The 25,289-nt window shown below is 30.0% G+C and overlaps 7 protein-coding genes across 10 annotated transcripts; 4 read left to right on the forward strand and 3 right to left on the reverse strand.

Moving 5' to 3' along the window:
* Window positions 1-454: 454 nt before the first annotated feature.
* Window positions 455-1,605, reverse strand: MED9 (mediator complex subunit 9). The gene is made up of 3 exons (XM_069125728.1): window positions 1,427-1,605; window positions 855-960; window positions 455-744 (listed from the first exon to the last, which is right to left on the reverse strand). Exons 1-3 carry the CDS (start codon window positions 1,525-1,527, stop codon window positions 604-606), a joined length of 348 nt encoding a protein of 115 aa, XP_068981829.1. The 5' UTR covers window positions 1,528-1,605; the 3' UTR covers window positions 455-603.
* Window positions 1,606-1,666: 61 nt separating this feature from the next.
* On the forward strand, window positions 1,667-3,144 carry RpL10 (ribosomal protein L10). Of its 2 annotated transcripts, none has more exons than XM_069125724.1 (4): window positions 1,667-1,776; window positions 1,932-1,955; window positions 2,205-2,510; window positions 2,670-3,144. In XM_069125724.1, exons 2-4 carry the CDS (start codon window positions 1,933-1,935, stop codon window positions 2,998-3,000), a joined length of 660 nt encoding a protein of 219 aa, XP_068981825.1. In that variant the 5' UTR covers window positions 1,667-1,776; window position 1,932; the 3' UTR covers window positions 3,001-3,144. The 2 variants fall into 2 exon arrangements, with proteins under 2 accessions (XP_068981825.1, XP_068981826.1); XM_069125725.1 differs by having other exon boundaries at window positions 1,708-1,776; window positions 1,928-1,955.
* A 531-nt stretch (window positions 3,145-3,675) lies between these two features.
* Window positions 3,676-6,584, reverse strand: Mrgn1 (Mahogunin ring finger 1). Of its 2 annotated transcripts, none has more exons than XM_069125705.1 (9): window positions 6,278-6,584; window positions 5,991-6,109; window positions 5,637-5,902; window positions 5,420-5,561; window positions 5,135-5,338; window positions 4,824-5,066; window positions 4,481-4,641; window positions 4,119-4,389; window positions 3,676-4,006 (listed from the first exon to the last, which is right to left on the reverse strand). In XM_069125705.1, the coding sequence occupies exons 1-9, from the start codon at window positions 6,363-6,365 to the stop codon at window positions 3,830-3,832; spliced, it is 1,671 nt and encodes a 556-aa protein (XP_068981806.1). In that variant the 5' UTR covers window positions 6,366-6,584; the 3' UTR covers window positions 3,676-3,829. The 2 variants fall into 2 exon arrangements, with proteins under 2 accessions (XP_068981806.1, XP_068981805.1); XM_069125704.1 differs by having other exon boundaries at window positions 3,676-4,015.
* A 117-nt stretch (window positions 6,585-6,701) lies between these two features.
* LOC138186156 (pleckstrin homology domain-containing family J member 1) lies at window positions 6,702-8,407 on the forward strand. Its single transcript, XM_069125726.1, has 2 exons — window positions 6,702-7,321; window positions 7,475-8,407. Exons 1-2 carry the CDS (start codon window positions 7,231-7,233, stop codon window positions 7,954-7,956), a joined length of 573 nt encoding a protein of 190 aa, XP_068981827.1. The 5' UTR covers window positions 6,702-7,230; the 3' UTR covers window positions 7,957-8,407.
* Window positions 8,408-8,970: 563 nt separating this feature from the next.
* Tapdelta (Translocon-associated protein delta) lies at window positions 8,971-9,878 on the forward strand. Its single transcript, XM_069125727.1, has 2 exons — window positions 8,971-9,421; window positions 9,555-9,878. Exons 1-2 carry the CDS (start codon window positions 9,170-9,172, stop codon window positions 9,813-9,815), a joined length of 513 nt encoding a protein of 170 aa, XP_068981828.1. The 5' UTR covers window positions 8,971-9,169; the 3' UTR covers window positions 9,816-9,878.
* Window positions 9,879-10,042: 164 nt separating this feature from the next.
* LOC138186151 (proteasome assembly chaperone 2) lies at window positions 10,043-10,983 on the reverse strand. The gene is made up of 2 exons (XM_069125717.1): window positions 10,600-10,983; window positions 10,043-10,515 (listed from the first exon to the last, which is right to left on the reverse strand). Exons 1-2 carry the CDS (start codon window positions 10,930-10,932, stop codon window positions 10,111-10,113), a joined length of 738 nt encoding a protein of 245 aa, XP_068981818.1. The 5' UTR covers window positions 10,933-10,983; the 3' UTR covers window positions 10,043-10,110.
* Window positions 10,984-12,018: 1,035 nt separating this feature from the next.
* On the forward strand, window positions 12,019-25,260 carry Isha (Insulator su(Hw) mRNA adaptor). Of its 2 annotated transcripts, XM_069125698.1 has the most exons (19): window positions 12,019-12,160; window positions 12,985-13,113; window positions 13,216-13,507; window positions 13,581-13,768; window positions 13,879-14,157; window positions 14,248-14,394; window positions 14,496-14,746; window positions 14,914-15,129; window positions 15,254-15,387; window positions 15,504-15,712; window positions 15,849-16,026; window positions 16,096-16,407; window positions 16,538-16,765; window positions 16,850-17,124; window positions 17,221-17,466; window positions 17,691-18,154; window positions 18,394-18,674; window positions 19,158-19,774; window positions 24,804-25,260. In XM_069125698.1, the coding sequence occupies exons 1-18, from the start codon at window positions 12,131-12,133 to the stop codon at window positions 19,766-19,768; spliced, it is 4,470 nt and encodes a 1,489-aa protein (XP_068981799.1). In that variant the 5' UTR covers window positions 12,019-12,130; the 3' UTR covers window positions 19,769-19,774; window positions 24,804-25,260. The 2 variants fall into 2 exon arrangements, with proteins under 2 accessions (XP_068981799.1, XP_068981797.1); XM_069125696.1 differs by lacking the exon at window positions 24,804-25,260 and having other exon boundaries at window positions 19,158-22,586.
* The last annotated feature ends 29 nt before the right edge of the window (window positions 25,261-25,289 follow it).

Genomic DNA, 25,289 nt, shown 5'->3' on the forward strand with positions numbered 1-25,289 from the left:
AAAAATTCTCATGAAACATGATATATGTACATATTATTTCCATTTTCATTCATTGTACTATGAAAAAAAATAACAGAAATATAGAAGTAAGATTCGAATTTGTTTTTATACTAAATGAAATAATAAATTTAAAAAATGAAATGTTCATATTTTTTATTACCTTTTTATAAGGCAATTGTTACAAATGTAATATTTTGTAACTACATCAAGCCTAGAATAATAAACTACAGCTATATCATTTTTACAAAGTCTAATAAAACTTCCTTCGTCTTCTGATTTTTGTTGTCACTATACCTTAGATATATACAAGGACTACTTTGGTGGATTTTTCTTCATTTCATCTTTAACTTCCTGCAACTTTTGTCTAAATGTATTTGTAAACAGTCTTAATTGCTTGGCAAATTTTTCACGATCAAAAGGTAAATGAATACCATGTGTTCTACTCTGAAGTATTAAATATGCTACAAATCGTGCAGACTGCCTAATTGGTTTTGTATTTGCTAATTTCTCGATTAATTTTTCATTACGCATCAAATATGTAAATAACACGCGCAAAAAACCCATGCTGATATAAATTGCTTTTACTTAAACAAACAAAATTATTTATACTTTTGGGACTTCAAATGTACACATGTTACGATATTTCAATAAAAGCTCTCTTTTAAGCCTAAGTTGTTTACGTAGAGTTTCAAGTTTTTGCAACTGTTCTTCTTTACTGTATTCTATTCCTGGCAATCTTCTAATCTATAAAACATGAAAACTATGTATTGTAAATACAGCATACGGTCTAAGTATTTATATAAAAAAAAATTATTTTTATCCTGAAAGTAAAAAAAATTTTCATAGTATTTTACCTGTGCCCTTGCAGAATCTAATTTCTTTTGAAGCTCTAATATTTTATGACTTGTATCTTGTGACTCTTTAGCTTTCTGTGTAGTGTCATGTGGATCTTTCTCAACGCTAAAAATAAATTAAGTATACAGGTAACATAAACATTGTGTAATAAAATTTTTATACTCTATATCTATGTTAACAGATTTTATTTGAAATACGCTTATTTCAAAAGGATTTTAATACATATACGTATTGTATATAATTTCTATATAACTACAACACATAAACTTGGTAGTACATCAATGTTTTAATATACTGATGAAATAACCTCTCTATTTTTTTATTATCATTCACACCATAACAGATTAGAATATATTTTTGTAAATGTATAATTTTTATATTATTTATAAATATAAATAAAGTATTGTCTCAAAAGATAATCTCAGAATTTAAAATGTATACAGTGTGTCTAAAAAGAAAAAAGGATAACATTGAGTAAACAAAACGATAAAGGTTAAAATTTTTATTTTGAAGGAAAGTCAATTGATGAGTATCATTATCATTAACTATCAAGTTATTAAAATATACGAACCTCCGAATTATTTCATATATAAGTGGCAATATTTCAATATCCAAATCATCCACTGTAAATTGTGAGCGTAAAGCACCTTCCTCCGATAATTCCGATTCCATTATAACATTTTGATCAAGTATAAGTAATGCATTATAATTATAACATTTTGTGTACTTCTATGACAACACAGCCGCGTTCATATGGCTTCGATCATAATCTTTTGCAAAAACCCTATCGTTGAGTAGGTGTCGGCCTTAAATAGTAACTTTTAAGTTGTAACCAAATTTCACGAGGTTCACTTGGAACCAAGTTCAGTTTAGTTCTTTCTGTTCACTTCTTCCTCGTTCGGCATCTACAAGGCCTGCAAGGTAATACATATTTGATAATAATCTATCTTAATCTTGAAGTATCCAAACATATATCCTTCATTCTCTCATTTTCTATCATTTAAAATTATTAAACAAGCTTATACAAGTATTATTTTTGTATTTAACAAATACTTTTGTTTATTATTGATAGCAAGTATGGGACGCCGACCAGCCAGATGGTACGTATTATATGTATTTATTTCCTTTATTAATGCTTAAGTTAAATATACAAATATTATCGCCTCTTATACTTATATATATTGTATAAAGTTGTAAGTTATGAAGTTTATAATAACCTCTTGTGATGGTATAGAAGGAGGTTATGTGTGTTCTTCTTGCATTTCTATTGGTAAATTCTATGTTATATTTATAATGTTAATGCTTGTAAGCACTTTTTATACGAATTATACCTATATCTTTCTTTATAGTTATCGATATTGCAAAAACAAACCATATCCGAAATCAAGGTTCTGTAGAGGTGTGCCTGATCCAAAGATTCGTATCTTTGATCTTGGAAAAAAGAAAGCCTCTGTGGAAGATTTTCCGTTATGTGTGCACTTGGTATCAGATGAATATGAACAGCTTAGTTCCGAGGCCCTTGAAGCTGGACGTATTTGTGCAAATAAGTACATGGTGAAAAACGCTGGAAAAGACCAGTTTCATATCCGTATGAGACTCCACCCATTCCATGTTATCCGGATTAATAAAATGTTATCATGTGCTGGAGCTGATAGGTATATAAGCAATCCGTTGTATTTTATTAAATAACTAATATTATAATTTAGATTTATGCTTAGCAAGTTATAACTTAATTTTTCTATATATTGTTCGTTAGTATATTATATTAATAATATAGTATGTTTGAATAAATATTCTGTTTTATACTTTTCAAGGCTCCAAACAGGAATGCGAGGTGCCTTTGGTAAACCACAAGGTACTGTAGCCAGAGTACACATTGGACAGCCAATTATGAGTGTACGTTCATCTGATCGTCACAAGGCTGCTGTAGTTGAGGCATTGCGACGTGCCAAATTCAAATTCCCGGGTCGACAAAAAATTTATGTTTCAAAGAAATGGGGCTTTACGAAATATGACCGCGCTGAATATGAAGAGCTGAAAGCAGCCGGCCGATTAGCTCCAGATGGATGCAATGTGAAATATTTACCTGAACATGGGCCTCTTGAAGAATGGAAAAAATTTAGAAAAGTTCTTGCTGCTGCTTGAGCGAAACAATTTTTTGAAATTTTGATTTCATTAAACAGATTGAAAACAAGTACATGTGTTATTAATCTCATAATTTTCGTAATATAATTATTGTATTTGTAGAGGAATTGATAGTTACAATAAAGAGAACTGGCTATACTCGTAGATACTGCTCGGTATGACTAACTCGCTTGCGATCGCGTCCGTTTATTTGTATTGGTCGGGGAAGGGTCGGAAAGTTCAAATTCGCCTTTGTTCAACGGATGCACGTAGCGGCGACATTGTTTTGCCCGGAGTTTATTTATTATTACATTACGTGTTTCCTAACGATATTGATACTCCGAGGCAAAACAACAAACATGATTTGAATTGTGCTCTAACTCATGTGCCGCTACATTTATTTATTAGCTTTTTAAAGTTAAATTTTATACGTCCATTTAGTATTTCATTTACTTAAATATAGCTATTTCAAATATTAGCTTTATTAATTATTAATTCAAAATAACTTTTGAACCAATGGGCTGCTAGGCTAAAAGCTATCATATTTCGTCTTTATTCATCGAGTATCGGACGATGCGAAAAATGTTATGACGAAGTTTAACCAAACTTTTGTCAAGAAATGATATGATTACGTGCAACTTTTAAATAATAAGTTTTCATGCTAGATTTCTAACCAATAATTACAAATGTAAACAATTTTAATTTATAATTTATAATGTCATATTTACAATTTACAATCAGAATTTTAAGGAAATATGTGCACTCTTACATTATAAAACTTAACTAAATACATTTAATTTTTTCTTTTTTTTTAGAAGACATAATTAGATATCATCTGATGATATTTATTTCAATGTGAATGACATGTAATATCCGCGTCATTTCCATTTTCTGTGTTTTGAATCTCGTCATCAATATCTATATCACATATTCCGCGACTATGAGTATCAAGTGCCTCTGTACTAGTTGCTGCATCTAATAATGGAGATAATTTCTCTGCCTCGCTGTCTTCATCTTGTCCTTGCCCCTGTAAATACTAATTTATTTGGACGACGTAGTAAAAATCTGCATATTTTCAATATTATGTTAAAAGTGTTAAGTAACGAAAAAATATTGAAAATTGGACATCAGGAGATTACCTCGTAAAGAGAAACTGGTTGTTTTTCATTAACAAGTCTAAGGGTATCTCGTGATCGTAATACTGCCTTTTCCCGTAAATGCCCGGAGTTTTTCATCCTCATTGCTGGAGATCGGCTATGTAAATCTTTCTGTGATCCTGAATGTTCATCTCTGGCTAACAAGACAGACATTCGAAATTCCGGGGTAGGGCATGTAGTACCACTTGTTCTTGCAGATACATCTCCATCTTTTGAAGATACATGTTTCGATACAGGTGTACGTTCTATAGACCTTGTAAATAACATGTGAATTACAATTTAAATCGATTATACTAACATGAACTAAACGTAAATTTAAAAATTCAAGTAATATAATATTTTACCTATTTAATGCTTCAGCTGCTTGAATTGCACTGGCTGTATCTGTATCAGGAGTGTCTGGAGACTCTGGCGCAAGAACAGCAGTTCTTGGAATATATGGACCATTCAAAGCTTCTATTAATGATACAGCTTCGTATCCAGCTGGTATATTTTCACAACTTCCCTAAAAAAGGATTTAACATTTCTTTTATCAGATAAAAGGGCAGTCTATTGTTTTCAATTAAATTTTACAACAAACTGTACCGAAATAGAGTAAGATATAAAGATGATAAACATATATGTAAACATATGTGCACATAACACTGACACGTATTTTGATAATTACTTGTATGAATAAATATTGACCTCTGGTAATGGTGGATTTGATATAATAGCTCCAGTTGCTTTCTGTAGAGCTTTAATTTGAAGGAGAGCTCTGAAAGGGGCCCGACATATTGGACAATTGTTCGCTTGATATCGAAGAGAATCTGCACAGCTATTGCATAGGCATAGATGCCTACACGGTAATATTAAAGTATCTCGCACGTCACACATACAAATAACACATTCTGATCCATTATCATCTGTATCTTCATCACTACCTTGCTGCTGAAAAATAAATTGACGTGAAACAAATATAAAATAAGAAATTCTGGGTATATATTATTATTTTATACCTTTGCATTTTCGGCGTTTTTATTTTCAATTCCATATATTTCTTGAAGCAAGTAACAAAGGCCATCAACATAAAGCTTTTGTTTAAGAGCTTTTAATACGTATGTTCCATCCGAATGTTTTTCAACAACTGCAATAGTTGTATGAGATTGTTTTGGTTCGTCTGAGCCTTCTTCTGCTACACAATGGATTGCTATTGGAATTATCTATAAGTAATTATAATGATGAACAAAAAATAATTTCAAAGTTTTATAAATATAATATACAGATACTTCAAACGTACATACTTCCCTGTCAGCATTGTACAATAAATCTTCTTTGCTGTAGGCAGTTGGATCAAACATATGTGACGTTTGAGAGAATAACTGATTGGCACCTTTCTTATAATAATATGTCTCAGAATTCATAGATGGATCCCTTGGTATATATCTACAAATAATACTCTTCATTATATATAACATTGCGCATAATATGTAAAATTTGTACGACATCTTTATTACATACGTAGCTCCTTTTGTTGTTATTTCTTCGGTGCAAAAATAATATATTGTGATTGCACATCTTACATCGCAATCAAATGTAAATTCGATATTATAGCGATTTGATTTCTTGTCTATATCACCATCTCCATAATGTTTAACACTATGACACTGAGGTGAAGTGGAAGTTTGATCAACATTACGAACCAATCTTAATGATTCTCTTCTTATATTTACTAAGCTTTTCAACGTTTTAGTAGGATCATTAGCTTGTGGTGGAGGATATGGAAACTAAGGTAAAATTAATAAAGTGTTAAAAATAATTTTTTGAGAACTGCATGTATACATTGTATAATACTGTAATAATATTATATCTTACAGGTGTTGGGCGACTTCCTAAAAAATTCAAATCAGCATTTTCTCCAAAAAGGTAGGCTTCTGGTTGAGGTGTATCAAACCGTTCACCACCCATTATGAAATGACTACCAAAATAACTTCCTAATGAATAAAATTTATTAAATAAAATACAAAACATTTCCTAATACATGATATGTATTTTAATATGTAGTTTATTAAAATAAGAATAATTTAATTCACATATTTTAATATCTTGCTTATGGCTATATGATTTAATATAAAAATATTCTCAAAATAACATAAACAAACCCGAACGAGGAGGATATTTGTATGCATGATTTGAAACAATATCAACTTCTTCTACACCAGCGTTTTGTCGACTTGTTAACGAACCCATTGCTTAATTATATTAAAAATAATTATAAACTGTTGTGCTATAAGGTAAAGTTTATCTCGATAGAATTAAGCATATGATGTTTTAAAAATAAATACGTATTACAGGTAATTAAGATGAGTCACATATATAAGAATGTAAATAAGTTTCTAAAACCGATTATAAATTTGACAAATGATGTGTGCCGTTAAACACACTCCTTTATACATAGATGTGTATGTAAAAGGTATGAAATGTATTATATATATCTTTCAGGTTTGCCAAATTTGTCAGTTTACTTATTTATCTGAATTTTATGTTTTAGGTAGTACATTTATTGGAGGAAGTGTTAATACACATTTGTGCAAAAAAATTTATATTTTTTATTTACGAATGAAAACCAAGCTAAAACAATTTGAGAAAAAAGAAAAAAGAAAAAAAGAAACACGACAAATCTATGTGTATGTTTCTCAGACTGTTAAGATCAACGCGCTATTTCAAACTTGTGATATGTATGTAGTGTAATCTGCGAACTTTATAGTTGACGTTTAATAAAGAATAAGCATTCATGTTACGTCGGTATACAACATGGATTCTAATAGCCCTTTAATATTTGTAATAAGCGTTTGATGCAATTTATGTAATTAAACTCAAGAAAACATATTAGAATCAGCGAAAGATAAACGAATAATGGAATATAATACCATAGTTTTGTGCAATATTGGTAGTTTGGTATTAAATTTTGAGAAACATAGCCAAATTTTTTAATGAATGCAAGAAGTTAGAACAATAGCAAAACAAAGAAATATGAATTATATACGTATTATAACTATGCGATAGTATTTATGTAATACACGAATGTATAAAGTGTAAATAACTTTTTACCATCATGAAATTCAACGAAAAGGAACTTGCCGAAGCAAGTAATGGCCCCGCTGACATTGAAGGCCGTTTAAATCATAAACGAGCACATAAATCAGGTTAGTCTTTAGTTAAGAGTTGTTTACATTTATTTGAGAAAATATCATACTCATCAACTTATTAGCTTCAATTATCTATAACCTATAAATTCCCTTACAAATACTTATTTTTTTCATACCTATTTTCTGATATTCATATCATTTGGATTTTAGGATTCAAAGAAAAGTGGTTTAAATTAAGATGCAATTTATTGTTTTATTTTAACATCAACGAATTAGGACAGATTGACACTAGGCAACCAGCAGGTGTAATTATTTTGGAAAATTATAGTATTAACCTTGATGCTGCATCGGAAGGTGTATTCGCATTTAGCATAGCATTTAGAGACGAATATGAAAAGAGACATGTCCTAAGTGGTCGTTCAGAATCGCAAGTAGAACAATGGGTCAATGCACTTAAACAAGCAAGTTACGAATATTGGAGATTTCGTTTAATAGTGCTTCAAGAAGAGCTATGTAGAAAAACAGGAAAAGATCCATTGCTTATGTATCCACGAAATCAAGGAATTATCAGGGATGAAGCATGGGAACCTGCATCAACTTTCCGATCTCATGTACGCTCTTTTACTACGTCAGTTGTAACATCAACTGCGATAAATACAGTAACAAAAGAAATGAATTTGATTGAATTTTAAATTAGTTAATTCAATTACAGTTGTTTTACATTATTCTCTGAAATCCGAGGATTGTTTAAATATATAAAAGTTCAGTAGTGCAATTAAATTCATGACTAAAGAGCAAAAAGTCACTAGTGCAAGTGAATAGTAATTCTTTATTACCACATATTTTCATTAATATCAACAAAATTATATATTTACTGCACATATATAATCTTCATTATTTATTAGTAAAAATACATCCTATACATGCTTATGTAAAATAATTTTCATAGTATTTTAAGCACCAAAATAATTTGACTATTATAATATAGAAAAGTTTCACGAGAATATAACATTTAAAGAATTTGTATTATAAATGAGTGATGAGCAATTATTTTATTATTGCTCAAACTCTGTATCTCGTGTACAGATTTTTCAAGTATTTATAAACCAAATACTCTTATAATGTGTGCCTATATTATAAACTTTTGATAACTATTAATATATATTTGTAATATTAGAATACACATATTTTTTCAAGCATTGTATATAAACAATCTTCAAAGTGTCTTTATTTAATTCTTTAATTCTATATTTTAATTTACATTTACAAAATATAAACTTATATAAAATTTTATTTTAGTACAAAGTGCATAATATATTCTTATATTATGTATGCATGATTTAAAATGAATTTAATCTGGATAAAAATAATCTATATATTTTAATTCCATGTATATACAATATATATATATATATATAATTTTATATTAACATTCTGTGGCATCCTTTTTGACATTGTGTCCTAAAAAAATTAAATAAAGAGCTGAGTTTTAAATTTGTATTTAATTAATTATGGTTTCCTAATAAACAGCAAAATATTAATTATTGTATAACGTATGTATATAATGTGAACGTATATATCATACATTTCTAATTGTGGTATGTGAAATTTATTAGTAAAATATTGCTCATAAACAAGTTACGTTTTAATGTTTCTTAATATTTCAAAAATATGTTGGTACCACTGTTTCCAACTATTCACTACGTGTCAGTTCACATATCCACACGTCCACACGTCATCAAAGTACATAGTTTAGTCCTTGTAAACACACTATAGGTATACGTAATTAATGTTTAACCTAACATGATTTAAACCGACAGTAGTGAAGTTAATTTTATTGATATAATTTATTTGTAAACAACATTCAAGAGAAATCATCAGTTAAAGTAAACGTAAAACAGTACAATGAAACGATTCATTATTTTTTCTATACTTATAATTTGTGGAGTTTTCGACACTTTTGCCGAAACGTGCCAGAAGCCTGAAGTCGTTGCCTCTGCATATGTCACAGAAGATGCAACAATTCTGACAAATGTTGCATTCACGACACAATTTGTGCTTAAGTGTAGTAATGGTGTGAAAGGTATTACCTTATACGCAGAGGTTGATGGTAAATCATTACCAGCTGCCCGATTAAGTTCTGATAACAAATATCAGGTATCGAAATTAAAATCTATATATTTGAAATAAATCTTATTAAATTTATAATGAAGTTGAATTTATATCAAATCAGAATCATGTGTAAATTATAAAAACTTAATTGCAATTGAAATAAATTTCAATTTTATAGGTTTCTTGGACAGAAGATGTGAAAAAAGCACGTTCTGGAGATTACAATATAAAATTATATGACGATGAAAGATATGCAGCTATACGTAAAGCATTAAGAAATGGAGAAGATCCAAATAGTGTGAAACCTTTAGTTGTTGTAGTGCTTAATAATCCAGGCATATATCGCGGACCTTGGGTTAACTCAGAACTCCTTGCTGTCCTTTTAGCTGCCTTAGTGTCATATTCTGCCTTCTCTTCTAAATTCAAGCTTCTTGCTTAATCATCTTTTATAAATAATAAATTTGTTAAAGTTCTTATGTAAATTAAATATTACTTAAACAAATGGATTTTGTTCCTTTTTAAATATAACTTTGTAATTTAACTTAACGACAATGCCACATTTATTGTGCAACATCATTTTAAAATTTATTAACATCCATGTGTCTTTCTTTTCTTTAATATTAAGAAACCGATATTTTTACTGGAATGTAATTTTTATAGCACCAATTTTTATATTTATAATTTATTTTCTAAAAGTCGAAACAGAGTCAACAAAGTACAGATAGATATAAAATTCAATACATATTAGAAGAAGGTGGATTTCCAAAAAAGAATTCCCAAGAGGGTGGATGTTTAACATCATTAGTATCATCATTTACTAAATTCAACCATTCATTCAGTCCTTTAAAAAGCATTAATGCATCAGAAACATTGTCTCCTTCTGAACAATAACAAAACAGTACTGTACAAGGAATCTCCTTTCCTTTAAAATACTCATATAGACCGTTTGCAAATCCACCACCAGGAATGTAATATTGTCTTGTAGATTTTGTTGTAATACTTTTCATATGCTTTGTCCAATGTAAGCTCTTAAGAAGTTTTTCATTATTCAATAAAGAATCATCCGAGGTAAGGTACCTTATTTTGCACTCTGACCTATTTGCACACTCATAATCATAACTGCTGGTTAGGATTATTATCTATAAGAATAGTTTTTATATTAACATAACAATCAAATGATTTGACATTTGTAATATTAGTATATATGCATTACACTGCTGTACCTTACTAATTTTCTTTTGTTGAATAAATTGTGCTAGTTCATTAAAGAAGTCATTTGAACTGCCAACATAAGGTGAACGTAATTGTAAAAGAATTATATTATGGCATCTTCCAAGGTAAAAGTCAGCAGTAGTACAAAGAGAAGTAGAATTTTTATTATAAGGATCAAGTCCACATATTGGAAGAAACATAGAATTCCATAAACTTCCAATTTTATGCATATCCAAGCTAGATATTAATAAATCAATACATAATTGTCCAACGTTTCCAACAGCCACTGACGGAAGTATCAGAGTGTGATTCTCGAGGTTAATTTCATCCGGTATTTTTATCATTTTTACTAAATGTATGTGGATACCTGTTTCATTAATAAAATTTATTAAATAAAGCTTATAACTCGTAAAAATATACAACAAAATATTTATACAAACACAAGATTCAATTTGAAAATTCAAAATTTGCACGTCATGGTAAAGTGATTATTAAGTTATTATTACTTGTATCGTGTTGTTGTAAAATCCTCTCTTTATGATCATTTATATTTATATATTTATTTATTGAATAAACATTTTCTATATTTATAATGCAATGTAATTTCAAATAATAACACACTTCACATTACATAAAAATAGTGAAACTATATAAACGTACATAAGAGTTCAAACTTCTATGAAATGATTATTTGACATTTCTGATGTACGTAGATATATACGGTTGGTAGCTCTGCCCCTAAAATTTTTAGTTATATCAGGTTATATAGATAATTATTAGCAGAACTTATAAGTATATACAGTATATTTATACATATAGTAGCGTGGAATATGTAAATGTACTTAATATACACTGAACAATATATTATGAGATAATTCTTACAGAGAATTATTTTATAAATTGTGATGAATTTCATTAAGAAATATTTTCTTCTTATCTTCTTACAAACTTATTTATAAAACTTATATAATAAGGTGCAAATTTAAGAAATATTGAAATTTATAAATTAATTACTGAAATTTATAGAAGGCTGTGGTCAATAATCAAAAAACTATAAAAAAGTAAACTAATGATATAATATTTCATATTGAACAAATTTATATCAGTTTTGTGTAAATACCGTATAATTTTTATATGACTAATTAAATTTATATGTATAAATATATATAATGCATATATAGTATATAATATGTTTTATTAAAATTGAATTAATTATAAAAAAAAGAGAAGAAAATCGTGGGAAGACAGAAATTTAGATTGATTCCCGTTTAATAATTTATTTCTTTGGATTTTGATTGGTGTAGAATAATCGGTATTAAAGCGAAACTTGTTACCGACTGTGCATAGCGGCATGTGACGTCACGCATCACCGCCCCGCGATGCCTTTCGGGAAATAGCGCCGCCATCTTGAGTGGCATGGCCCAGCTAGACAGTGCGCCCTGAGCCAAGACATGCGATTTATCGCGAAAACATTGAACGTCCCAAGGATCACGGATTTCTGTGAAACATAGCAAATCTTTGGTGCTTCGCACCTTCATCAGGATGGAGGCGGTTAAGGCATTTAACGCAGAGGTGAATTGACTTACCCTTAATTCTTCTTCTAGCCCGCCGACTCTCCCTCTTTTTTTCTCTTGTTCATCTTTTCCTTCTTCTCTTTCTTTTTTACTTTTCAAAGTTGAGATCGTGTCATTATTTTAAACTAAAGATTCAAATGATATTATTTCCCCCGACTTGTCTGTGCTGATCGTTGTATGAAAATTGAAGTGACTTTCGTGCTTGAAGAATGCTTTGATTTCTAGACGTGCGAAAGAGAGAGAGAGGGGCGAGAGAGAGAGAGAGAGAGAGAGAGAGGGAGCGATTATCTTTATATGTAAGAAAGAGGGAGAGAAATCAGAGAGAACCTTTATTGTGATTTTAAGTATTTGTGATGCATAACATCATCGTCTTTATTATGTAAAAATTTTGTAATTTATGTAATGATAAAAAAAGGGTAAATAATTATTGTATATGTGTGGTTTGGTTCTGTTAGTTATGTTTGTGATGGAAGGGAGAGAAATAAGGGAAAGCAATAAGGAATATTTTGTAAGCGATATTAGTTGAATTCATAGCAATTGTAATAAAACTTGTTTAATTTTTGCGATCAATTCATTAGAATTTATATAAACATATATTGTTGACTTTTGATTTGTTACATATAAAACTTAGAATTGCTTTTGAAGAGTATAGGTACGTTAATCAACATCAACAGTTCTTTTCAAGTACTATTGAGAACTATTAAGATTTCTTAAATTAAAAAATTTAATCATATTCTCTGACTACTATGTTAAATGATTATGAATACATTGAAGTATTAAAGATAGAAAATAATAATTATATATATATGTTTTTTTTTTCAGCTCTCAGCCCTGTATGATGTTAAACCACCAATTTCGAAAGCTAAGATGAATTCTTTAACTAGAGGTGCAATTAAGGCAATTAAATTCTATAAACATGTTGTGCAAAGTGTCGAGAAATTCATCCAAAAAGTGAGTTATAAAAAATAAGAAAGCTTTTGAGAGCAAAGTAATAAAATACATAGTAATTATATTGTTTGTTTTATTTGTATTAATTGCCAATTAATGTTACAGTGTAAGCCAGAGTACAAAGTACCTGGATTGTACGTTATAGATTCAATTGTGCGTCAGTCCAGGCATCAATTTGGGGTAGAGAAAGATGTCTTTGCTCCACGCTTTGCCAAGAACATGCAAACTACTTTCTTAAATCTTTTGAAGTGCCCTCAGGAAGATAAAAGCAAAGTAATAAGAGTTTTAAATCTTTGGCAGAAGAATGCAGTGTTCCCTTCGGAGGTTATACAGCCCTTATTTGATCTTGCGGATCCAAATCATCCAATACATAAGGAGCAAGCAGTTAATACCAATGGTAAAAGGAAGTTGTGAGTTAATATATCAAATTTAAATAAAATTAAATAGTGAATATTCGTTATTATGTTTAGGTACACTGAATGCGTCTGCAACAAATAATGTTAGTAATACTGCAACTTCTGTAAAGACTCCCCCTTTGACTGCAAAAAATGCGGTAAAGGATCAAAAATTATTTTCTTCCGCAAAGCCAATCGATCCTGCTTGGCTTGCACAAACAAAAATAGAAACAGCAAATATAGTTAATGCTAATAAACTTTTAGTAAGCCTTGTTTTTATATTTATTCTATATATTATTTGTACACTTGCAGATTGTCGCATATCTTTTGTACGTAAAATGAACAGAATTTCAATTTTGGCTTCTCTTTTCAGGGGCAATCAAATTCAGCTCAAATGGATGTTTCTTTCCTTGATCAGTTACAACATTTACAGCAGTTATTATTAAAAAAGCAGGAGTCCACAAATGAACAGAAAAGTTCTGTAAAATTTGATAAAAAGCTCTTAGATTTTGATTATGGTGAGGAAGAGGATGATGATGTTGTTGTTGCTAGTTCACCAGCAGCGACCGCAGGATCTAATGCTGGTCAACACAATACAGTTTCAACAGGAAATAGTTTGGAGAGTCTTGGACTTCTTTTAACAAATCCAGAGGTACTAACTTATTATTATTACATCAATATAATAGTCAAGGAGAAAATATGATCTGATTAATAAATTGCTTAATTCTTTAATTGATAATAGGTTTTGAGACAACTTCAAACATTACAACAAACAATGCAGGGAAGTACTTCTTCATCACAGCATGAAACAGAAGAAAAGATGCGGAAACTTCAGCAAATGAAGCAGCAAGAGGAAGAATTTGATAAACATCTAGCTCAAACTGTTCCTGTATGTTATTAACAGTATTAATAATTTTCCTGTTCACATAAAAGTATAAGAGACATCCTAATAGTTTCATGTATGTTAATGAAAATCGATCTTTGTTTTAGAATTTACCATTTGCATCTGAATGTGAATTAAAACCATCAGACATTTTGAAGCCAAGTCAACAAAATACTTATACAACAAATGTAAGTAGCGGAGTCATACAAGATATGAGTCAACCACCTCCTGGTTATCCACCGGCTCTACCGTATGCCTCTCAACCCTTATCAAATATTAGGCAGATAAATCAGCAAGCGCATCAAAATCAAAAGAGTCCACTTCTTGACGAACGGCAGGACACGCAAGATTATTCTGGGTAAACATTCTTCCTTTTTATAAAGTAGGGTAAAAGATATATTTTCCTTTTCATTTTCATGAAATTTAGTTTTTCATTTAATTTAAATTTACTTTGATCTCTATTGCAATTTAACTTGTAACATTATTGAATATTGAAACTGATTATTAATAAATGACTGTCTATAGAAATGGTGCAAGGCGAGATAGTAGCAGTGTAGAAATTGTAAATTGTGAAAATACAAGATCACAGAGTAGATCGCCTGATCGATACAGACATCACAGTCGATCTAGATCACCACGACACAGAGATAGGGATAGAGATAGAGATAGGGATAGGGACAGGGATCGAGATCGAGACAGAGATAGAAAATCTCGATCAAGAAGCAGATCTAGGAGGAGAAGGTAATTTTACATGTCTTCTTTTGCTTATATTATATTATAGGCAATATACCTAAATATATATTTATACATTATTTTATGCACTTTGTTATGATCATGTGATATTAAAGATATTATTATATTATAGGTCTCGTTCAAGAGACAGAGGTCGTGACAGAAAACGGGAGGATAGTCGAGAAAAAATGACCGAGGAAGAACGAGAAAAAGAAAGAGAAAGGCGTAAACGAGGATTACCACCAATTGTGAGAGATAAATTAAGCGGTAATTCCACCTATTTTCATATGCATGTGCATTTGGTTTTACGTTGAAGGAATTGTTCTTCTTGTTTTTTTTTTTTCTTTTTTCTTTCTATATGAATTTAATATATTTATTTGCAGTTTGTAGTACAACTCTTTGGGTGGGACATCTATCAAAATTAGTACATCAAGAAGAACTTTCAGATACTTTTGGAGAATTTGGTGATATTGTCAGTATAGATTTAATTTCACCCAGAGGTTGCGCCTTTATATGCATGAATAGAAGGCAAGATGCATATAGGGCTCTTACTAAGCTTAAAAACCATAAAATGCAAGGAAAGGCAATCACTGTAAGTTAACATGTTTGGTCACCTTTAAAAATAATAACGTATTATCGTTTTTATTGAAGATATTTATAAATGTATTATCAAATAACAATAAAACTCTATGTCTTTTCAAAATAATAGAATTTTTATTGTATTTTAGTTAGCTTGGGCTCCAGGAAAAGGGGTGAAAGGAAAAGAATGGAAAGATTATTGGGAAGTTGAATTAGGAGTTAGCTATATTCCTTGGAATAAATTAGTTAATGTTACTGATCAAGATTTAGAATTATTAGAAGAAGGAGGTATGATTGACGAAGACACTCTACCACCCAATCTAAAAGGTAAAGGAACAATTATGTTTTAAGGAATGTTTGAGACAATTCATGCTAATCATTATAAATCATTAACAGGTAAATTAAAGCATTCCGGAACAAATGCAGATGTACTTCAACAACAGTTGCAATTACAACAGCAAGCATTAGTTGCAGCTGCTGGAATTCCAAATTTGGCGGATGGTATTGTAAATGTAATGCAACCTTCAACTAGTGCTCAACAGCAACAATCCCAGCAACAAACTTCACAACAAGGTCAACAGCAGCAACAAGTAATCGATACAAGTCAACCTCCACCAATTAGACCCCCTACATCAGCCGCTCTTTTACCGCCACCAAATACGCAATTACAGATGATGCCACCTGCTTTTACAATGCCGGGAGTTCCTCGTAAGTACTTATTGAAGGAAAATTTTAACGAAAATTGAAGACTCAATCAAAAATAGGTATTAGTTATTTTTATTCTTCCTTTAAAGTTTATCGTTTTATACCTTTTTTTTTTTTTTTTTATATTGTTTAGGTATGATTGGACCAATGGGATTACCAATGGCACATAGTTTAATGCCGAATGTTCCCATAGGTGTGCCACCTCCAAATATGCAAAGTTTATTAGGGCCACCGGGAATGATGCAAACTATGTTAACGCCACCTGTAAATTCTCCATTTGGAGCAGGTGTTGGCGTCGGCTTATTAACTCAAATTCCTTTACCAGCTCCAGCTGCTCCATCTGATAAACCTAATTCTACTGGTATGTGTATATGATCAATACATAAAGTGAGCTAAACCATGAATAAAAGAAAGCGATAAAAGTTTAAATTTCATCTCTTTCTAGGTATGCCACATAATGTTCCTCCAATAGGAGTTCCTCCGCCAACAACAGAAACAGGTATGCCAAATTTACCAATGTTACGCCAACCATATGGTGTAGGCCCTTCTGCACCTTTGCAAATGCAACTACCTCAACAACAACATTCTGCTGATGACATGGATGTAGAGATGGAAGATGCAATGCCACAAAGTTCAAATGGAGCAAAAAATAAAAGTAATTTAACTGAACAACAACTTTCACAAAATGAAGAACGAGCAGAATCTGATCAACAAGTAGAGGTAAATAAAATTCATTTATTGCAGCAACTAATGTTGTAACTATGTGATTTAGAATGTCCTGCATAAAATTTTAATTTGATGTAAATTTAATAACAGCATCGAGATTATAAAGAAAGAGAGAGAGATCGTGAAAATAGGGAAAGAAGAGACAGAGAGACGCATTTATCACACAGAGATAGGGAAGGTACTGACTCTAGAATGGATCGCGGAAGAGACCGAGGTAGAGGGAGAGATAGGGGACGCGATCGTAGAAGAGATCTTAGAGATAGAGACAGGGATGACAGAAGAGAAAGGGAAAACCGAGAAAATCGAGAAGGAAATCCACAAACTCAAACTCTTCAGGTAATTATTTTCTGCTAAAAGAAGATTAAAGTAAAACTATTGAAGTAAAGATTTTATTGATCTACTTTCATCAAAAATATTTAAAAAGTAGTATGATACAGTCCAAAAGATTTAAATCACAAAAATTTGTAGTTTGCATTAATAATGCCATTATTTATTGCCGTGACAGTAATCTCAATTCATTTTCAATTATTAAGCGACTCTAACAAAATATTTATATTCAGGAAAACGAAACTACTCCAAAAAAAGATGGGAAACCAAGCTTAGCTGATCGTTTGCGTCAATTGGCTGATGGCACACTACCACTTGAAGATCGTGTCGATCGAATAATACCTCGTAATCGCCAGGAACGAGATAGATCCGACAGAAGTTTTGATGATTCTCGATCTGCTCGTGGAGAACCCCTGTCTTCTTTAATGGATTTGCCAAAGTTTGGTTTACCTCAAGAAAGAGGTGATTTTCCAGCTCGACCACCAGATTTTCGAAATCCGCAAGATCCGAGAGAATATCAACAGCAAAGAGACAGACAAAGCTTCGGAAGAGGTCATAGAGGATCACAGATACACGAGGAATTTATGGATGTTCCAAGGTTGCAAGGAGGAATATATCAAGAGGAATTTGATAATAGAATACATGGACAACAAAGAGTAGAAGAATTCGGAAGACTTGGATCACTCAGAGAACAAAGGTGAGCTACTATTTTGTATTAATTTTTGAATTTACAATTGAAGTAGATAAGTGTAAATTACAGAAGTAAATACAATCATCGTAATGTTTATACAATATATGATGTAAAATGCAACATGTGACATTTTTTTTCTTCTGAATATTCATTAAGTAATGATATTTACATTTTACAAAACATAATTGTTAACAAAATTATAGTATGTTTAAAGGATTGAATTCTTGATTAATTGCTTGCCAAAGGGAGGAATTTGATAGGTCTGAAGTACGAGGAAGGAGACCACTCGATGATCGGGATCGGTTCGATTATGAAATTAGGCGAGATGGTTTTGATCCACGGCTTCAAGATGGTTTTGACCCAAGGGGACACCTCGACCGGGGTGATTTTGAACCTAGAAGGCGAGAATTCTTTGGAATTGATCCTATTTTTGGGATGCCACCAATAATGGGACCTAGAGGACCTAGACCTGGACATCCTGATGGGTTTGGACCACGGCCAGCTCCCTTAGGAGCTCGTGGACCAGGTAAACAAGTTTAATAAAAAGATAATTCAGGAATTGTTAACTTTTTCACTTGTACGTATTTAATGTAGACGTCAGACGTAATTTTTTTATATATTTGCCCACCAAACTTTTATATATAACAAAATTTTATTACATTCAACTTTATTATACAGGGTGGTTGGTAACTATATATACCGGTGGTACAAGCGGAAAGGGGGTGATTCTACGCGAAAAAAGAAGTCGAAAATATAGAATAAAAATTTTTCGTTTGAGGGTTTGTTTTCGAGAAAATCGACTTTGAATTTTCGTAGATCGTTGTCTCGATGGAAAAATTAAAAAAAAAAGAAAAAAAAATTTTTTATTCTATATTTTCGACTTCTTTTTTCGCGTAGAATCACCCCCTTTCCGCTTGTACCACCAGTTACCAACCATCCTGTATAATAATCGAATGAATGAATAAATTTAAATTAACGAATAAAAGTTTAACAAGATTTTATTTTATAGGTCCATTAATGTTCCACCCACGAGGTTTGGGACCTCGTCCTCTTCGTCCTGGTATGAGGCCTTTTGGCCCTCGTGGGCCACCTTTTGATCCCCGAGAGCCGGATGCCTTTTTCAGACCACCTTTTGATGATATTCGTCCCCATGTCAGACCACCTTTCGGTCCTATGGGCCCGCCATCCATTATTCCTCCGGAGTCTGCTGCTCCCTGGAGAAATCAGGAACTTCCGCCTTCTGGTTCCTGGCCTTCCGATTCAGAGAATCACTCACAAAGGGATAATCTTAGAGACAAAAAAGGTGGTAATAAACATCCGAATAACATGGAAAGAGAAAATCGAAATAGGGGACGAAAATCTAGATGGACTAATGTTAGTCCATCTGGAGAGGAAATTGAAGAATCAAAAGAACAAGAATCAACCTCTGTGAATGTTGAAGAAAAAGAAGAACCTGCAAAGGAAGAAGAAGTAGCTGTGAAAGAAGAAGTGAAAGAAGAAATTGATATGAAGGAAGTAATCTCTAATGAACAGAAGGAAGAACTAGTAGAAACGGTTGAGACAAAAGAAGAAGGCATTGAAATGAAGAAGGAGGAAGAAGAGGATTGCAGGGATTCTTAGACCAAAGTAAAGAGCGATTTTTCTCTTTAAAATTTTTTCTTACTCTGTGGAGTGGTGTGAGGGAGAATTCGTTGCTTCAATTTGGGTCGAATTGAAACAGTCAATTTTAGAAAATGAGATACTGAATTTTAGAATAATTGTATTCAATCGATGACAATTATTGTTAAAAGTAGTGGTATTCCGTTTCAATTCTAACCTCTGTAATACTGATAAAGTTACTGCTTGTTATTAAAAGTAGATCTTAAGGAGTAAATACAACGAAGAAATTATAATAAAAAACATAAAAATGTACGAGCTTTTAATTTAGTTTAAATTAATAAATTCGTATATAAATCTATAGTGACTATACAATTCGTGAGGAAAATGTATCAAAAAAAGACATTTTCATTAATTTTTGGAACTTTATCACATTTCACATTAAAAAATTATCTTGTGCTGTTTTGAGATCTGTCTAAAACGAAGACAACAGAAAATACATCATCGATTGAATAGAATAAGATATCTTTAATTCAGAGTTTCAGATTTCAAATAAATTGATTTCGTGATCAATTGGACATTTGGAAAGAAGCTGTGATTTGTAAACACAGGACCTATGACCCGTGGATACTCCAAGTGGCGACTTATTATTTATTAAATTGTAAATACTTTTGTATTTTCGTAGTGAACAAACATACAATATATTCGACTTAAATATATATATTTAACTATTTCTTAGGAACTTTTGGAAATACAAGAATAGTATTTAATTTAAAAATGAATATAAAAATGGAAATGAATATTTTCCACCATGAATAGAAGAGATTTCGAAATTACTTATTTTGATAACTTATTCAACATTTTTATTGAGCTATATTTTAGTATCTTTTTAGAAATAAAATTTAAAAAAAGTCAAATATGCATTTTTTGAATTGTAAGAATGATATGTTTTTAATTTGTAAAAAGTGGTTAATAGTATCAGTAATAATCTGATATATCAAATTGTTTAAGAAAAAAAGAAATATTCGTAAGAAAAATCTTAATTTGTATTGCCATTTTCCGTTTTATATCAGATAATTTTTAAATATCTCTTTTTATATTTTCAGCAGTCAAGGAAACAATTGAATGTATACATTTAAGTCGATCGTACTGTATAGATAGACAAATCTTAATAGTAGGATCTTGATTAACCGTGTATCGTAGAAACTTGAAGTATTTTCACATGGACATTTTTCGTTGATTGAACTCTTGTTCATTTAAATTTTTACGATGTTATATCCAACTAACAATAGATAAAAGGTTATATAAAAAAAAGTACTGTGTTTGCAACCGTATTGATTTAAATAAATTTTTATCCTATTTGAATATTATGTTAGGGATACTTATCTTATTTAATAGAAGTAATTTGAAGTTAACAAATTTTGCTCATTTAAAGAGAAATTAAACATTCAATCAACAGAAAAAGTCAATGGTTCAAGCAAATAACCGTGAATTCGGATAAGCAAGATTCTACCACTGCAAATATTTAAATAGATAGAGAGAGAGATTATATATATAAATATGCGTGTGTATGGAAGAGAGAATGTAGAAAATTGACAGAATGTTTGCATGCGTATAAATGATTATGAAAGAGAGAAGAGGAGAGAGGGAGAAGATGAAAAAAAGTGAGAATATATATAGCACCGATGTTCGGCGCGGCTCAATCAAACGAAAAATAAATATTTTCTATATAACGTCTTTCTTCATAAGCAAAATTACAGCCTTTCATTCCGCTTGGCTCCCGGAATTGTCTTTACGTTTTTCCTAGAAAATATCAAACTTTAAATATGTAAATTTAACAGTTTACATATATAAAATTGTTTTTAAAAGATTTTGTCTGGGAGTCTTCATTGAAAAATCAAGATAAATCAATTATTGTTGGTTAATTCTACTTATCATTATTTATATGAATGATTCAAAGAATTTTTTGAGTTTATTAATTTTTGTTTATATTTCAACGATATCATTTAATTACGTTATAGGGAAATGTTTCAGAGGAAAGTCACGCTAAGCCAGTTGTGAGCCAAATCGTAGTGTTTGGAAATTTAAAATTATTTCTAATAATCTATAATATTGGTATAGCCCTTCTTTTTGAAGGGATATAATTGTTTTTTACAAAGCATCTTAGGTAATTGTTAATTGCTGTAGGTAAAATATGTGAAAAGAAGACGTTTTTTTCTTTTCTTTTATAAAGAACAGTGATTTGAAAACGGTGAATGATTATTATGTAATATTAAGTATAATTCTAATGATTATTTAAATTTATATTTTTTTTTAATTTGCACTAAAAAAAATTTTTTTATATAACCAACTATTAAAAATCGTTAAATGATTTTAAATTAATTTTAAGTCCGTTTTAACTAACGTATTACTCTGTTTAGTTCTTTTACTGTGCAATTTTTATCTGAAAAATTTTTCCTCCGAATATCGAATAATGTATTAAAGAAACTTTATTTAAACCGGATGTACTCTGTAATTGGAGCCATCGTTTGCATGACAGGAAATAAAGAAATTTGTGAAACAATGAAAGAGAGAATAAACATTTGGGACGATATTCGGAATGGAATGAAATCTTTTCAGAGCAGCTTTGGATACTTGTTCAGTGCTCATACTCGTGTGTTCACATGCGTGAGTCTCTCTCTCTGTCGCCACACGACGATGGAACACCAGCCACCAGGTCGCTTGCGCTCAAACTGAGCGACAAGTGCAAGGTACTGTTGTGTTTTATAACTCATTATATTTATATACATACATACATGCATACATATATATATATATATATATATATATATATATATATATACACACATATAAATAAATAAATATACATATATTTGTTTATATTTATATTTATTTATTTGTACATATAGAATGATAGATTTCTTTCTGGACGAACTTATACAGATGAATGAGACATATTTATCTATGATATGAATAACTTGGTAATTCGAAGCGAAAAAATTCGCTTTAAGATAACATTAAGTAAATTTTATATGTTAATTTCTCAAATCTTATTTGTAATAATCATTTGAATTTTTGCAAGAGGCATTGGACTTGATTTGTTTTCAAATGAATTTTTATCGAATATACGTTGAAGATTTAAATTAGTGTGTATCATCAATGTCATTTTTAATTCATTTTATAAGTAAACATAATGTTACAAATATGATTAATGTCATATGATAGTTGAATCAAACGTATTGTTGTAATAGTTAGAAAAAAGGATGTGTAGTTTTGATAAATAATTAATGTGCAATAATGATAAATAGTATTGATACCATATGAGTAAAATATTATTAAACAAAAGTTTATTATTGAATAAAAAACAAGATTTTGTATTTTACGATTTTAGATTACGCTTTAAGATTAATTAGGAGTGACTGAAAAGTGTAATATAGATTGTATTTAATATTGCAAATTTCTATCTGAGATTATCTGTGCTAAATTTTGTTTAATTACTGATTGACTTTCTGTTCATATTGAAGTATAAGTAGGTGATAAATTAACTATTATAAAATCATCAAGCCATTTAAGAATTATAACTCGGGAGTTTAAGTTCGTCCAGCATGAAGTACTTTTTTTTTCTAACGGATCACCGTATTATAAACTTCTTAGAGTAAAAATATTGAAAAAAGAAAAGAGTAGGTATCGAAATTTAGAATAGCATAAAGAGCCCGTGCACCACTCCGGAACAGAGTTCAAAGAAAAGTTTTTCATCTGTTTCTTTTTCGCAAGCTGAAAATTTGATCTATAATGATTGAAAGATCGCGATTAATTTGTTTACATGAACAAATAGTTGGTCAGTTATGTAAATATCTATTTGCGTATCTATATGCATTAGTAATTACTAATAATACGATTAAACAGAATAAGTATTATAAATGCATAGATCATTGTAAAGTCTATTTTTAATGTTCTACACAATAGAAGCATTGTCATTTGTAATATTTCAATTGAACATAAACTAATTTATGCACGATTAGCATTTTGTACAAGATATATAATTTTTGTTTGGTTTATAAGTAATTTCTTTCTTTTCATTCTTTTTTTAAATCAAATATAATGCATTTTGTAACTTGTTATCGACGTCGATTTGATCAATGAGAAAAAGTTTTGGCATGCACATGCGCGAAGGTTCGTGGTCAATATCAGGTTTAGAGTTCTTGTATACCTGCATGCTGTAACCTCGAATTTTCATGTGTTCATGCACAAAGCATCTGCAAGATATCAAATATTTATAAGCGGTCCAATGTAGAAGATACTTTGTAAGATTTGGTATAATTGAAAGGTGGCAAATTTTCAATATAAAGCGAACAATTATTGATGTTTTTTTATCACTACTAATTATACCATTATTAGAGTTTTATACTAACAATTTACATTATTACATAGTAATTATAATTACTACTATTGAAATTATAATTTCATCATACTACAGGCATAATTTCCTACTGAATTGCTGCTTATAAATGAAAGTAAATGTTTCATAAATATCTTTGCTAGGATGTACTGCAAGAGAGTAATACTAGAAAGTACATAATACAAGCTTTCTGCAATTAATTTAGATTATACATCATTAAAACCTTATTTTACTTAAATTTTCCACTCATTTAATTCTATTTTGATTGACAAATTTACAGCATCAGAAACTATTGGAAATTACAAATTTTTATTTACTGATCTTAATTTTAATCTATTAAATGTGAAAAAATTGATAACTGAAATAAATAATTTAAATTTGGTGATCTTCTCAATTTTTTACAAATAAAAAATAAAAATACTTAAAATTTGTGATTCTTTGGAATAAGTACAACTAAATAGGATCAAGTAAGTTAGAAACCACGAATTTTCTGTCTGTTAATTTAATTGAATGATTAATTTATAAATTAAATGTTTGCAAATGTGTATTGTTATTTGTCTAACGGATATAGGCCCAATCTTTATTCCAAATTATTAACGTAATAAATTACATTTTCGCAATACACAATTCGAACTAAATATATTTTCATATTTGTTTCAGGCACAATAAATCTTGGAATAAGAAACGGATCTATCACGTGGTTTTCCTCAATGTATTTATTGTAAACATGAGCATTTTAATAAAATTGAGATATAAATGTAGGTTGCAATATAAGAATATCATATAATATTTAAGATAATTCATGTTAATTATTTTTACCATTTGGTTATTTGTTTCATTTTCTAATTCGTATACAAGTATTTTATAACAACAAACAAATATTTCTTTCGCATATAATTGATATATTAGCTAGAATTACAAAATATTACATTGTTTTTTCATCAAAACTAGATAAGACAAATAAACAATAACAAAAATTTCTTACTATGTTTCACTCTAATTCTCTTGTTTAAATTTCATATAGAAAAGTTCTTAATTTTCGTGTACATAAAATACTATAATAAATATTACTTTAAAAATTGTACCAAAAGCGCGGAATATTAAGTTTACAATGAATGTTAATGTAAAAAAGAGCATTCTGCATAA

Source organism: Bombus flavifrons, chromosome 13, assembly GCF_040668555.2.
Source record: "Bombus flavifrons isolate JBK064 chromosome 13, iyBomFlav1_principal, whole genome shotgun sequence".
Taxonomy (NCBI): domain Eukaryota; kingdom Metazoa; phylum Arthropoda; class Insecta; order Hymenoptera; family Apidae; genus Bombus; species Bombus flavifrons.

Excerpts from the sequence above, each read along its gene's own strand:
- Isha (XM_069125698.1), top strand. The coding sequence starts at position 12,131 with ATGGAGGCGGTTAAGGCATTTAACGCAGAG. Across the intron at positions 12,161-12,984 it reads TTAAGGCATTTAACGCAGAG|CTCTCAGCCCTGTATGATGT; the intron begins GTGAATTGACTT and ends TTTTTTTTTCAG. Across the intron at positions 13,508-13,580 it reads GCAAGCAGTTAATACCAATG|GTACACTGAATGCGTCTGCA; the intron begins GTAAAAGGAAGT and ends TATTATGTTTAG.
- RpL10 (XM_069125724.1), top strand. The coding sequence starts at position 1,933 with ATGGGACGCCGACCAGCCAGATG. Across the intron at positions 1,956-2,204 it reads GGACGCCGACCAGCCAGATG|TTATCGATATTGCAAAAACA; the intron begins GTACGTATTATA and ends CTTTCTTTATAG. Across the intron at positions 2,511-2,669 it reads TCATGTGCTGGAGCTGATAG|GCTCCAAACAGGAATGCGAG; the intron begins GTATATAAGCAA and ends ATACTTTTCAAG.
- LOC138186156 (XM_069125726.1), top strand. The coding sequence starts at position 7,231 with ATGAAATTCAACGAAAAGGAACTTGCCGAAGCAAGTAATGGCCCCGCT. Across the intron at positions 7,322-7,474 it reads TAAACGAGCACATAAATCAG|GATTCAAAGAAAAGTGGTTT; the intron begins GTTAGTCTTTAG and ends TTTGGATTTTAG.
- LOC138186151 (XM_069125717.1), bottom strand. The coding sequence starts at position 10,932 with ATGATAAAAATACCGGATGAAATTAACCTCGAGAATCACACTCTGATA. Across the intron at positions 10,516-10,599 it reads AACAAAAGAAAATTAGTAAG|ATAATAATCCTAACCAGCAG; the intron begins GTACAGCAGTGT and ends CTATTCTTATAG.
- Tapdelta (XM_069125727.1), top strand. The coding sequence starts at position 9,170 with ATGAAACGATTCATTATTTTTTCTATACTTATAATTTGTGGAGTTTTC. Across the intron at positions 9,422-9,554 it reads GTTCTGATAACAAATATCAG|GTTTCTTGGACAGAAGATGT; the intron begins GTATCGAAATTA and ends TCAATTTTATAG.
- MED9 (XM_069125728.1), bottom strand. The coding sequence starts at position 1,527 with ATGGAATCGGAATTATCGGAGGAAGGTGCTTTACGCTCACAATTTACA. Across the intron at positions 961-1,426 it reads ATATATGAAATAATTCGGAG|CGTTGAGAAAGATCCACATG; the intron begins GTTCGTATATTT and ends ATTTATTTTTAG. Across the intron at positions 745-854 it reads TAGATTCTGCAAGGGCACAG|ATTAGAAGATTGCCAGGAAT; the intron begins GTAAAATACTAT and ends CATGTTTTATAG.
- Mrgn1 (XM_069125704.1), bottom strand. The coding sequence starts at position 6,365 with ATGGGTTCGTTAACAAGTCGACAAAACGCTGGTGTAGAAGAAGTTGAT. Across the intron at positions 5,067-5,134 it reads AAAACGCCGAAAATGCAAAG|CAGCAAGGTAGTGATGAAGA; the intron begins GTATAAAATAAT and ends TTTATTTTTCAG. Across the intron at positions 4,642-4,823 it reads CAAATCCACCATTACCAGAG|GGAAGTTGTGAAAATATACC; the intron begins GTCAATATTTAT and ends ATCCTTTTTTAG.